At 38.5% G+C, this 13,406-nt stretch overlaps 1 protein-coding gene across 4 annotated transcripts in view; it reads left to right on the top strand.

Annotated features, from left to right (window-relative positions):
* LOC113109591 (erbin-like) overlaps positions 1-13,406 on the top strand; it is a 76,303-nt gene that overhangs the window by 56,221 nt on the left and 6,676 nt on the right. For all 4 annotated transcript variants that reach the window (XM_026273255.1, XM_026273253.1, XM_026273254.1 and 1 more), the window contains 11 exons: positions 1,079-1,151; positions 3,002-3,131; positions 3,273-3,388; positions 3,881-3,950; positions 5,901-6,000; positions 7,634-7,755; positions 9,711-9,884; positions 9,984-10,160; positions 10,668-10,785; positions 10,954-11,140; positions 11,647-13,108. In XM_026273255.1, the coding sequence (XP_026129040.1) occupies positions 1,079-1,151; positions 3,002-3,131; positions 3,273-3,388; positions 3,881-3,950; positions 5,901-6,000; positions 7,634-7,755; positions 9,711-9,884; positions 9,984-10,160; positions 10,668-10,785; positions 10,954-11,140; positions 11,647-13,108 (2,729 nt within the window). The remainder of the gene's footprint in view (positions 1-1,078; positions 1,152-3,001; positions 3,132-3,272; positions 3,389-3,880; positions 3,951-5,900; positions 6,001-7,633; positions 7,756-9,710; positions 9,885-9,983; positions 10,161-10,667; positions 10,786-10,953; positions 11,141-11,646; positions 13,109-13,406) is intronic.

Raw genomic sequence — 13,406 nt, 5'->3', positions numbered from 1 at the left:
TAAGAAAGAAACGATGATGTAAATGATGTAATTTTACATTTTGTGCAAACTTTTCCTTTAATATGGTGAATCTGACCTGCTTCACCATTGGTTTTGACACTCTTGACTATTGAATAATTAACATCATTAAACATCATCATTTTGATAACGTATATGTAATTGCATAAATTTCATCATGGCCAAAACAGTTTTTTATGAATTGTTGTTATTCAGTTCATTTTAATTACCAAAAACATAACGTGTAGCTGTCTCTTATAATTTTGCATTCAACCCTGTTACTTCATATTTTCACCAAAGATAAATAAAACAAAATGTAATATATAAAGTATGGCACCCAAGAAGTACCATCCTTTATCTTTTTTTTTTTACAGTATTGTGGGAAATAATCTCATTCATTGCAGTGCTGACTGCATTTGTTAAGCTCAACATTTCAACCCTGTAATTTAAAGAAGTATTTATCTTCATATTCATATAACTTCATAAAATGCTTCTTTAATTTATGGGAGTCAGTCTACCTCTGACTTCAGACCAACATTTGGTTATGATTTCTTTCAAATATTCAACCCTGTTACCCATACTAATGTGGTTTTTAAATAAAATTAATTGAATTAAAATGATATAAATAAGTACATAAATATATAATGATTCAGCAAAGCTATCTATTCAGCAATGTTTATTTCTGTTGCATGGCTATCATACCAGTAAATGTTTTAAACCTGATAAGAGATCAACATTTTGGTAACAGGGTTGCAGAATTCATATGAAATAGAAATTAATCCAGTTCTTAAAATACTTGGCCTCCTAAGCGTGACAAGCGTTATTTTTTGACAGCTAAGCATCACTTTTCACTGACCATATATTGAGAGAGGAAAAGTTCAAGGGAACGTTTGCACCCTATCTGTGGAAAGTGCTGAACATGCGAGTGTTTCATCGGTGAATCAGTTTCTGATAAACTCTTCAAGATGTGCATGATTGATGGTCTCGTTGTCTAGATTGAAGTGGATATGGAACGACCAGTTTCTGTCTGCGTGTATAAATGGCCAATAGCAATACAAACTCACCCTCTCTTCTCCTACAGGCTCTCTGAAACGGCTGACCACTCTGAAGGTGGATGATAACCAGCTCATGTACCTGCCTGACACCATAGGAGGGTAAGTGAGCACCAATTTAAACAGCAACCCAACTGCGCTTAAACTGCCACTCCGTTCTCATTAACCCATGAGTATGTTACCACGAAATATGCATACTTGTTCATGTTTTCTGTGCTGATCTTGGTGGAAAATCTGCAGAAATTAAATATTGTAAAATGTGTCAAAGTGAGCTGCAAGTGATACATGAGAGCTGAAAGCGTAGTCAAATAGGAGTATCACAAATTATCTTTCAAAACTCATGATGCATCCCTCAGAAATAATTCTCTTGCTAATGTGATCTTATATTAAATAGTCAAGGAAATGATACAGTAGCTTTAAATGAGAACCAGAGCAATAATTAGTTTGAGAGTGTACTCTGTGAATGAGCAGACTCATAAGATACTTCATGATACAGACAGAAGGCTTCGTAACGGCTCTGTGAAGGAGGGAAGTGCACATCCATACGGGCTCGAGAGGGATTGCTTTGATGTGTGTGTGTGTGTGTGTGTGTGTGTGAGAGCGAGGAAGAGAGAAACAGACGGTGTTATCAATCACAAAAAGAAGCCAACCGCTGCACCTGATCCTCTCCACCTCTTACTTTGAGCTTGTTTCCAAACATGCTGGTTATCCCTTATGTCAGATTAGGCTTCCTAGTCCGGGGTTAAGAAAATCTGCCAAGAGGGATTATGGATATGTGATTGCGAGGATCCTGTTTTAATCCTAGCCCGATTAAGCATTCTTTTCATTAGTACCAATGTATTTTCCCATCACGCTGCTATTTTCCACTGTATAATGACTGCATAACAAGTAAATATATATATATATATTATTTTTGTGTGTGTTTTGGAAACAGGTCTCCCCATTTTTTGGTGAGCCAAACTTCTGTCCATGTGGGGTTTCTTGTTTTGTTTAGTTTTTGTTGGTTTTTTTTTTAGTAATTTTGTTCTTTTATTTTGTCTAATTATTATTATTTATTTATTTATTTATTTTTAGTATTCTGTTTGTTTCATGTTTTTTGTTCTTTTTTGGTTTGTGTTTTTGCTTGTTTCATGTTTTTGTTCTCGTTTTTTTTGTACTGAGGTTTTATGTTATTAGTTATAAAAGACATTTGATTTTACATGAGCTTTTTGTATCATTTAGATTCTGAAACTGTCATTAAATTCATTTTAGATAAGTGAAGAAACCACAATAATAACTAATCTCTGAAATATGACTCATAACATGATTGATTAACGTCATCAAGTCATAATCCGTTGGATGGAAATGTTATTTTCAGTGTGTTTTCAGTTTAGCAGCTAGTCTCTTGGCTGCATCATCTCCTGATCTCTCTCTCTCTCTCTCTCTCTCACACACACACACACACACATTTCTTTTATGCCATGCATTAAGTAAACTCTAGTCAACACAGACAGCTGGTTTAATTGCCTTCGCCATGAATGTTAGCCTCTTGCCAAGTTTTCAGGGCTACTTGAGAAACAGGATTGAGGTCCACTGGTTTAATGCCATCCAACACTTTTAGTTGCAGTGTTTGCAAAACTTTATAAACGGTTGCACACGCGTTTGTTTCCCAGAAATGAAAATCAGATTCAAAAACCACTTTTTCAGCCTTGGTCTTTTCATTGGTTTTATGCATATTAGTCATACTAGAAAAACACAATGTTTGACGTCAGACTGTTAATAAACAAAGAATCGAGGTGGTTGATCACAGAAGCACCTGAATAGAGGCCTGTAGAGATTGATGTGCCTTGCTGTGTTAAAGCCAGCACATGATTTCTTATAGAACACATTTATATAATGCATCAGTAGGGAGCTGTTGAGTTTGAATCACTTTAAACAGCTTTGCATTTGACTTGCATGTGTTTTATCTGTAGACTCACGACTCTGGATGAGCTGGACTGCAGCTTCAATGAGATGGAGACGCTGCCGTCCACCGTCGGCCAGTGTGTGACCCTGCGGACGTTTGCTGCAGACCACAACCTGCTCACACAGATGCCTCCAGAGGTCAGGCCGCTCCTGGCACCACCTATTTACGACGTCATCTAACGGCATTTCACTTCCAGAATAGCTTGTATTTCAAAGGAAAACAGTGAATAGTGCAGGATGGCAGTTGACCCTTCATCTGTATGTTTGTGCGTCTGACAGATGGGCAGTTTGAAGAACGTCACCGTCCTCTTCCTGCACTCAAACAAGCTGGAGACTCTACCGGAGGAGATGGGCGACATGCAGAAACTCAAAGTCATCAATCTCAGCGACAACAAGTGCGTCCCTTTCCCCCGAACACCCCCAAACATCACCTCATACACACACAGTTGCCTGCAGGGTATCCTGAAACATCACCTGCTAATCACCCTTTACTATTTAATCATGGACATTTCATCCAAACTGACCCTGTTCAAATCATATTCAAAAATAAATGCAACCAAGGATACAACCTCTTCATTTACGAAATCTTTCAGTGACACACGTTTCCAACCTGGTCACGCAGCTGGTGGCTGAGAGAGCCATTACTTTCTCATTTTTCTGAGAGAGCCACTTAGACGCGTTTGGCTGTGATTCAACAGACTGGAAATACAGCTCTATTTCCTGCTCTCTGTGCTGTATTTAGCAGCCTTGATACACCGTATAACAGGCTCTTTCTCAGTTTACTGTTCTTTTATTGGATCATGTCCCTCTTCTTTTATTTCAACACACTGTCGTCTTCACTTGTTTCTTATGTCGAACAGTAATCATGTTTCTGCGGTTCTTCACAGGTTGAAGAATCTTCCCTACAGCTTCACTAAACTCAACCAGATGACCGCGATGTGGCTGTCTGAAAACCAGGTGGGCAAAGTTCAGCTACACAAGGCATAAAATACAGTCATTAGTGTGAAATAAACACCAGCAGAGTGAACAGGGCTACGATGCAAGCAGAGGGATTGACTCTGAAGGGGATTTCTATTTTCTAATGACCAGCTGAATGGAAATGATCTTGCTTATTACACAACTGCTTGGCTACTTTCTAAATAAGTAAATAAATGGACAAAGCAAAGACATTTTATGGTGTAGAACAGGGTTCCCACGCTCATCTACAAGCTGGAAATGTAAAAGAGTTTTTTAAAGCTATGAACAAGTCTTTTAAAAATGGTAAAATCGAACAAAGTTGTGAAATTTTCTATTACAATATAATATAAGTAACACTTCTCAATATTAACTAGTTGCTTATTACCATGCATTTTATTCGTTTATTGGCTATTTGAATTACTTATGAAGCACATATCTGATTATATTTTAAATCCCTTAATCTCTACCCAGCGCTTAAATGTAACGACTACCTTACTTACTTATAATAACTAATAATATAATATAATGTAATATATCATTATCATATCGTATATCATATCATATTATACTCAGCAAAATTACTTGTAATTAATAATGAAATAAATCCATTATTATTAAAATGATCAATTAAATATATTTAAATAATTTAAACTAATTAATTAAATTATTAAAATATTAAATAAAATAATCTAGCTCTAATTGAAATTTAAAATGTCATTAAAAATTAGATCTAACTTAAATGCTTTGCAATCACAAAATTAATATTTCAATATTAACAGAATTAGTGTATCAATGCACCTTATTTCTGTCAATTAAAACGTAAATAAATAGATAAATAAAACAATCTTTGGCATAATTCCAGCATAAATACCATTAACATCTCAGCTTACATGAAAATTATATATATATATATATATATATATATATATATATATATATATCTTTTTATATATTGTGTTGTACAGTGGAGGCATTGGAGTAAAAAAGAAGCTCAGAAATATCTCTTTTTCAGTTTATATATTAGGTAATTTATAAAATGATTTCTAATGAATGCTTTTCTAGTAACCAAAAACAACTGAAAAAAAAATGTATTAATCAAAATGTGAGGAAAAAAGTGCTGTAAGGCTTGAAACTAGCAGCTATGAAAGAAAATATTTGATCACATGGAGCATTTCAGAGGTCTGTGTAATAAATGTATATATTTCACAGCATCACAATGAACTCATTTACAGACACTTCCCAGATGTACACTTGGAAAGCTTGTCCTTTAGCGGGGTCTGTGCTGTTGGCAGAGTGATTAGATGTTCCCCTCAGCACAGCTCAGAGTGTGTGTTAGTGTGTGTGTGTGTGTGTGTGGGTGATCTGTAATTGAAAGTGGCCATCAAGCCTGTGACTAATGCTTATTAAATCGAACAATCCCCTCCACTCCCACACACGCCGTCAGCACACCTCTGAGGCTCAACACAGCACAGATATCATATTAAATAAAAGAAGAGTTCAGCCTAAAAATGTCCTCATAAGGCCTGTATGGCTTTAAAGCTCACAAGGAAGCACTAACTGAAGCAGATTCAGCTGAATGCATGAGAACAGCGGCGCTGAGAAATAATAAAACACTGGTAGCACATCTAATCAGCATGAGGCATATGGTAAGGGACTTCAGTCCTCTGTGAAACAGCCGCTCCGCGAGGGTTTCTCTGCTGGAGTATGGACAGCTGATGTAGATTGCACTGCGAGATGAAGGTGGCACGCTGTTCTTTATTGATTGTAATGTGTGGTTTTGTAAAGCTGCATTTGATTAAAGATGAGATGAGTTTAAAGCCTGAATCTGTAATGAGAGCTGTCTAAACCGGCAGAGTCCTCATGCTGTGTGTGTGAAATGTCACGGGAAATGTCATACTCCAGGCTTCATCACTGATCCTGTGTTTTATTTATCGTTTTGTCTGTCCCCAGTCGAAGCCCCTCATTCCCCTGCAGAAAGAGGAGGATCCGGAGACGCACAAGACTGTGCTCACCAACTACATGTTCCCTCAACAGCCCAGGACTGAGGACTGTGAGTATCTGGTCCTGCAGAACCGGCATCTGTCACTAGAGCTTCCTCTCTGAGTGTGTGCCTTATACTGAAACCATCACGTCAAGATCCAGAGATAGACTGAACTGTTCTCTATTTGAATATATCTTAAAGCTGAATCTTACTGAACCTTTAAATCTTACTGACCACAAATTGTAAAATGTATTTTATATATTCAATATAAAACTGATATTGCAGTCAATAATTTTAAATATTTATTTTTCCTTTTTGACAAAATAAATATTTATTAGATTACATAATACAATTTGTTGTTATTATTATTGGTACTAATATTATTATTATTATTATTATTATTGACATTTAATTATAGCAAATAAGATTTAAGGTTAAATTTTAATGAATAACTTTTTTATATATATAAATTCACAAAATATTAAACTTGTATAATATTCCAAGTGCACTCTTAATGTCTTTCTGAAACTTGTCTAAAAATTATATATATATATATATATATATATATATATATATATAATATGATTTATTGATTTCTTAATCAGTTTAAAACCAGTCCAAAAGTTTGTGTGAATGTAGGATTTTGCTGCTGTAAAAAAAAAAAAAAAACTAACAACATTAACTATTGACTAACATTTGTTATCTTTAGTTAACTACATTAGATAACATGAGCTAAAAATGAAAACTTGTTTTAATCTTATTAATCTAATGCTAATAAAAAGTTGTATTTGTCAATATTATTTAATGGACCTGACCTAGCATTAACTAAATATGAAGTTATATTTGTATTAACTAACATTAACAAAGATTAATAAATGCTGTAAGACACATGGCTCATTGTTATATAATGCATTAACTAATGTTAACTAATTGGACCTTGTAAAGTCTTACAGCAATGGTAAGCACTGACACTGAATCAAGAATGTAGTTTTACATTTTTCAGAGTAGCATTTTCATTTATTCATTTAGATTTTTACAGTAATTGTGTCTATTAAAACACAACAGCAGTAGTCAGCTACCCTAATAATCTCAGAGTGGCTAAATACTGACTGGTTAATCGAGCATCACTAAAATCAGTGCACCTCTGTGTAACTCTGTGATGTAGTTTTATAGACGTTCAGACTTCTCTTTAAAATCCTAACAGTGTCACATGTGTACCTGCAGCCGGAGCTTGCTCACGTCACTGTTTTCTCTCTGTTTAAATCACACATGGGCGGCGGAAGAGATTAATAAGTCTTAACCTGTTTCCTAGCAGCCTCAATCTAAACTCTTCAGAAGGCAAACGCACTGGAGCTGCGGCTCTCTGGAGTCCGCTTCAGTTTGTTAGTATGATTGAGCTTTAGAAACGGTCTGAAGTCTGCGCGCCTACATGACAAACCCAGATGCCTGGCAGAATGGGAAAAACAACACAAATAAGAATTGAGCTCAGGCTGCAGCAAAGACTTGCAGTTTAAATCTAGTTTTTGCTGTTTGTCAGTCCACAAAGTTGAGCGACACTGCATTAGTGTTTTACTGATTTGATCGAACTGAATCACTGAAATGAATCAAAACAAAATCTGCTCAGGATTAGCTCTGAGGTCGATGGCAGTGCTGTTGTTTTGATTGTTTGGTAATGGTTTCCTGGCTTCTCTCTCTCTCTCAGATTTGCCCAACTCCGACAGCGAGAGCTTTAACCCGTCTCTGTGGGAGGAGCAGCGCAAGCAGCGGGCACAAGTGGCCTTCGAGTGTGACGAGGACAAGGATGAGAGAGAAACTCCCCCGCGGGTCAGTTCCCACCGTCCTCTTCTGTCCAGGGGGCACTCTCCATTTTCTCTTTCTGCACTGTCATATCACCCATCTCACCACCTTTTGTTTTGTCCTGTCCTAACCAGCCATTGCACACTTTCATTTTTTCTGAAAAGGTGATGTAAGCCACAAATTCCTGATTTTTTTTTCCATTGCAGATAGTTAACTCTAACCCGACAAAAAAAGCAAATCATTTTTAAAACATCCTTGCAGTTAGTTTGTAAGAGAAGCTGGTTTTTCCATTGCAAATTACATCCAGCAAATTAGACACTATAAAACATTTCTGTCATTATATTTACTCAGCCTCATGTAATTTAAGTGTGTATGACTTTTACTGCTCTGTGGAACACTAAAGATGATGTTCTGTGACTATGCTGGCCACTCTTTTTAATGCAGTTATTATTAATGCGCTTTGAAGCTGTGAAGCTCCACAATGAATGCCAAAACAGAAACTATTGAAAAGAGATTTTATTCTTTTAAATTAAGCTGGAATAAAATATAAATATTAGGTGAAAAGCCTAAAGGCAAATTAGAAATGTTGAAAATTCAGTTGAAAATGAAAGCTAAATTATATATAAATTCAAAAAAAAAAATAATAATAATAATAATTATATATAAATATTTAAAATTGCTTGTACATCACTAATAAATCTGACAAAAGTGCATAATAAAATTACTAAAACATAATTAAAATTTCAATGTAAATTGGAACTATAAAAATAAAAGCTCATTTATATTATTTGAATATATATTCATGTATTTATGAATTAAGGTTGCGTATTGCTTTGGATTTGACTGAAAGAGCTTCATACATTCTAACCAAAAGTTGCAGTTATTCTGCTTATTGCACACACAAAATACAGCAAGTTTATATCAGTGGTCCCATATCCATAATTGTGACGTCGACAGTCTGTTTACAGTGGTTAATACTGTAACATGTTTACTTCTATCAACTGTACAATACAAAACTAGGAATATAAAAGAATCACACATTTCTGTGTGTTTATCACAAAGCTTTTTATTCATTTCAAAAGACCTGAGAAATGTAATGCACTTGTCACATGGACCACTTTTCTGATAGTCCTGTGGTGCTTTTTAAAAGCTTCCCTCTACATTCATTAGTTTGCTCCACAGAAGGAAGTCGTCCCTACAGGTTTGAAGCGACATGTATGAGTAAATGATGAAAGAATTGTCATTTTGGGGGGGAAATACTGTCTCGATTCCTGTCAGTGGAACAGTTTCACCTGGTCTGTCAGCGTGTCGTAGCCTGCGCTTCTCTGCATTGCAGTGGAGATCTCATTAAATCTCTAACCCTGACACGACTCCTGTCAGAAAGGCGAAAGGAAGCCTTCACTGTCTCAGGGCTCTTATTCTATCTCGCTGATAGTTCATCCTCGGTGTCTCGTTCGCTCCCTCTCGTGTCCTGTCTTACACCCCTGAAGACTCAATATGTCTGTCTGGCTTGTCTGCTGTGCCAGGAACACATGCAGGCTCCCAAGCTGTCGGACAGAGCATCACTATTGGCTCTCAGAGCACCAGTGTGGCCCTGTCTGGCCCTTCAAGAGCAGCCCTCCTCGATTCTTTTGAAATGAAACCGTATCAGTGTTCGGCCAGGGGTTCAGCGACCCTCTCTAAAAACTGACCTGCATTTATTTATCTTTCTGTCTGTCTGTCTATTCATTCATATTTATTATATTCTTATCCATATTATTCATATTATTTATAAATTCAGTGTTTTAGAATTTTGGAAGAGATTTTGGAATTTTAAATAAATTCCAAATTCTGTTTCATGTAAAAAAAAAAAAAAAAAAACACCATGTTGTTTATATATACTATGAATATAAGTGTAATGAGATTGATCTTTTAATTGATCATTTATTACGTTCTCTCTCTTAAATTTCTCCAGTAAATCACCCGTGTGTTTGTATTTACAGGAGGGCAATCTGAAGCGATACCCCACACCGTATCCTGATGAACTGAAGAACATGGTGAAGACGGCTCAGTCCGTGGCTCACAGACTCAAAGAGGACGAGTCCGGGGACGAGGCAGGAAAAGAGACCCGGGCAAGCGAGAGGAACCACATCGGAGTGCAGGATGTTGGTGTAAAGGTTGGATTTTTACATAATTATTATATTGATCTGTTGATTGTGTGAAGAAGTGTATCCTGGCACAGATTTTGGAATAACCTTGACTTTCCTGTGCGTCAGGTGATTGAAAGTACGTGCACTAATGGCAGAGCTGTTGAAATGCTGCCTAAAGCAACGGTGAACAGTCATCAAAATTACGAGCCTATAGATTCATTAGACAACCACAGCATTGAAAGGATCCCTCTCAAGACCTCCGACAACATGAGAGCTATGATGAACCATGATGATACGCTTGAGGTACCACACCAAAGTGCCACTATTATGCTTTATGAATCAAATTATTTACAAGTAATTGACTCATTCTAGTGTAGTTTCAAACCTATAAGAGGGTGAACGTGGACTGTCCGTCTGTCAGACACCAAAAAAGCATGTTAAAACTAAAAATAGTGTGAAAAACTAAACTAAAATTTAACTAAAAGCTTCAGAAGAATACACTTGTACTGTCGCCACTGGATTACAATCATTTGTCACAGTATACAGTGAACTTTTTTCCAACTCTGGGCTATAAAATTGGATGCAATAAATTAAATTAGCCACTGTCACATATTATCCTCTTACTGTGAGTGGATGTGAAGTTCTTGTCAGGACACATTTGCTCATATCGTATAAGGTGAGATTTAATGATGTCAAGTCGTACTGTATCATCATCATATGGTACATCATTTAAACAAATGAATATGAAAATGAGGAAAATAGGAGTATAAATTAAATGTAGCTTTTGATGTGGTATGGTTGTGTGGTCAGGACTCCGAGGAGCTGTCGTCTGAAGAGGGGGAAATGAAGATAGCCGAGATGAGACCTCCACTCATCGAAATATCCATTAACCAGCCCAAAGTAGTGGCCCTCAGCAAGGACAAAAAAGGTAATGTGATACTTGCCTTACTCTCTCACTTTGCTTCATATTGAATTAATATTTCTCTCACTAACGTGGATAATTATTACGCAAATGTTTCTCAGAATAAGGTGTGTAATCGAACAGTAGATATTAACACACGAATGCAAGTGATGTTTTTCCTGTCTGGTGATGTAGATGATGGGAGGGATGCCGACTCTTTGCTGGATGAGACGGTGGCCAACAGTAACCAGAACAACAGCAACTGCTCTTCACCATCACGCATGTCTGATTCAGTGTCCTTGACCACAGACAGCAGTCAGGACAACTCCCTCTGCACCCCAGAGAGAGAGGCAAAGATGCCTCTGGTCCCCAAGAACACAGGGTACCAACACACACAATAAAACACACAATTAATAGCCTATCATCAATCATTACACTAGATAAGGTAAAATAAAAAATTGGAAAGAGTTCAAATTATGTTGGTTTGTGCTTATTGGTGAAAGTGCGATTTCTCAAAATGACAACAATCATTTTTGACAAGAAACATTTTTTGGAGTTTAATCAATATACAGCATGACAAAAATGAGAAGTTTTATTCATCAAAGTTTTCATTGAATAAACCTAGACTAAAATTCTCATACATTTACCCCCAATTTCACAGACAAGACTTGAGCCTAGTCCCAGACTTTAGTGTAAGTCTGAGCTGTTTTAACCAGTACAAATAAATGAGATTAAAATTAAATATGATAATAACTAAAAGGTATTTTTGACACAGGACTAAAAATAGTTTAAAAGACTAAGACTAAATAAAAAATGGCTGACAAAATGAATCTCTGATAGATTTTGCTGGAGTCTTTCTCTAACTTGATTTGATTCTCTCAAACTCAGGCAAGAGGATGAAAACCTCAATCAGCTGAAGCAGATGACCCCTCTACTCCAGAACTGTAATGGCTCCGAGACGTCCCTACAGACCTTCCTGAAGAACCAGCAGAGCTATGAAAGCAGGTCAGACCAGATGGCCGACTACAGTCTCTCCATGGAGGAGAGGCTTGCCTTCATTGAAAAGGGCATAAACAATGGCATGGCGGAACAGTACAGCAAGTGGGATCAGATCAACATGAACGTGGCCAAACTCCCACCTGACAACATGGTGTCATATGAGGACCTGGAGAGGACCAAAAGTCCCTCAGCCAAGGAGTCCATGTCAAGCAACAATAATGCCATGCTGTCGCTTGAGAACCTTGAGAATGGCAATCGGATTCAGAAAACCCAGTCTGGGGAGAGTTTTAATGGCCGAACGGATCAAGTTCCCTTGCGGTATGAGTCGACGAGGACCGTCTCCACAGGTGTAACGGCTTTAAGCGACATGAGTCTTTCTCGTAGTACAGAGGAGCTGTCGCCAGAGAAGAAATGTCCACCGGCCCCAGTAGTGAAATCTAATAGCATTGCCAACATGGAGGCTGGAGGAATGAAGCTATACTCCATCGAAGGAGAAAGCCCCCCCTATGAAGTGGCTTGTGCAGCCAGAACGTCTATAAGTGGTGCTCAAGGCCAGAGCATCGTCCGCTCCAAATCCGCCTCTTTGCTCGATGACCAGCCATTGCAGATCTACCCTGGTTCCTCTGCATCATCCTCTGACCTTTTGTCCAGCTCCAAACCTCTGATTAGCAGCGCCCGCTACCCCACCGGCCCCCCTCCACAGTACAACATCCAGTACGCCAGTAGCACTGTGCCCAAAGACAACTTGTGGAGCCAACGTACCCCTGTACCTCCCGAGCAGCCCTACCTCCCACCGCAGCACTCCCTCGCCAACACCAACTACTCCAACCGCAACAACGCCCCCCCATATCCCCAGCCCCAACAACGTGGCCCGCCCAAGACCCCGGACATGTGGGTCAAGGAGAGGATGCTAACATCTGTTGGCCAGCGAGGCACCCTGCAGAGACAAGGTAGTGGATCCTCTGGCAGCTCCATGTCCATGCCGGACTCACGTCGCATGCCAGGAGTAGAGGGAGAGTACATGACCTACCGGGACATTCATACAGCAGGCCGTGGGCCTCTGCAGATGAGCCAGGCGCTCCACAGACCCTTGTCCGCCCGCACATACAGCATGGACGGACCCAACGCTCCCCGGCCGCAGAGTGCCCGGCCCCCACCTCACGAGCTTCCAGAGAGGACCATGTCCGTCAGCGACTTCATCTACCAGCACGGCAGCCCCAGCAAGAGACCCAGCATGAGGGTGAAGTCCGAGCACTCATTGCTGGATGGGCCAGTCAGCGGAGGGGGCAGGGTTCCAGCAGACTGGAGGGATCAGGTCATGAGACACATCGAAGCCAAAAAGATGGAGAAGGTATGGTCGTTCTTACAAATAGTGTATGCAAAGACAAGCATAGCTGGGGCCAGCTGTTCAAAAAGTTTGATCTGGATCAGAATGATTTGAATTTTAAATCCCATGTTTTGCTATCCAGGATCAGGATTTTGAAAGCAAAATTGGATTGGATCATCCTGATCCAGATACAGACTGTTTTCAGATTTCCAAATCTGGATTACTAGTGCTGTACGGAGCCCTTAAAGGGACATGGTGATAGAACAACACAAACTGAGGATTTAATCCAGATCAAAACCAAGATTGGATTTTGTGATCTAAT

This window comes from Carassius auratus, chromosome 10, assembly GCF_003368295.1.
Source record: "Carassius auratus strain Wakin chromosome 10, ASM336829v1, whole genome shotgun sequence".
Lineage (NCBI taxonomy): Eukaryota > Metazoa > Chordata > Actinopteri > Cypriniformes > Cyprinidae > Carassius > Carassius auratus.
This window is presented reverse-complemented; position numbering and strand designations above follow the sequence as displayed.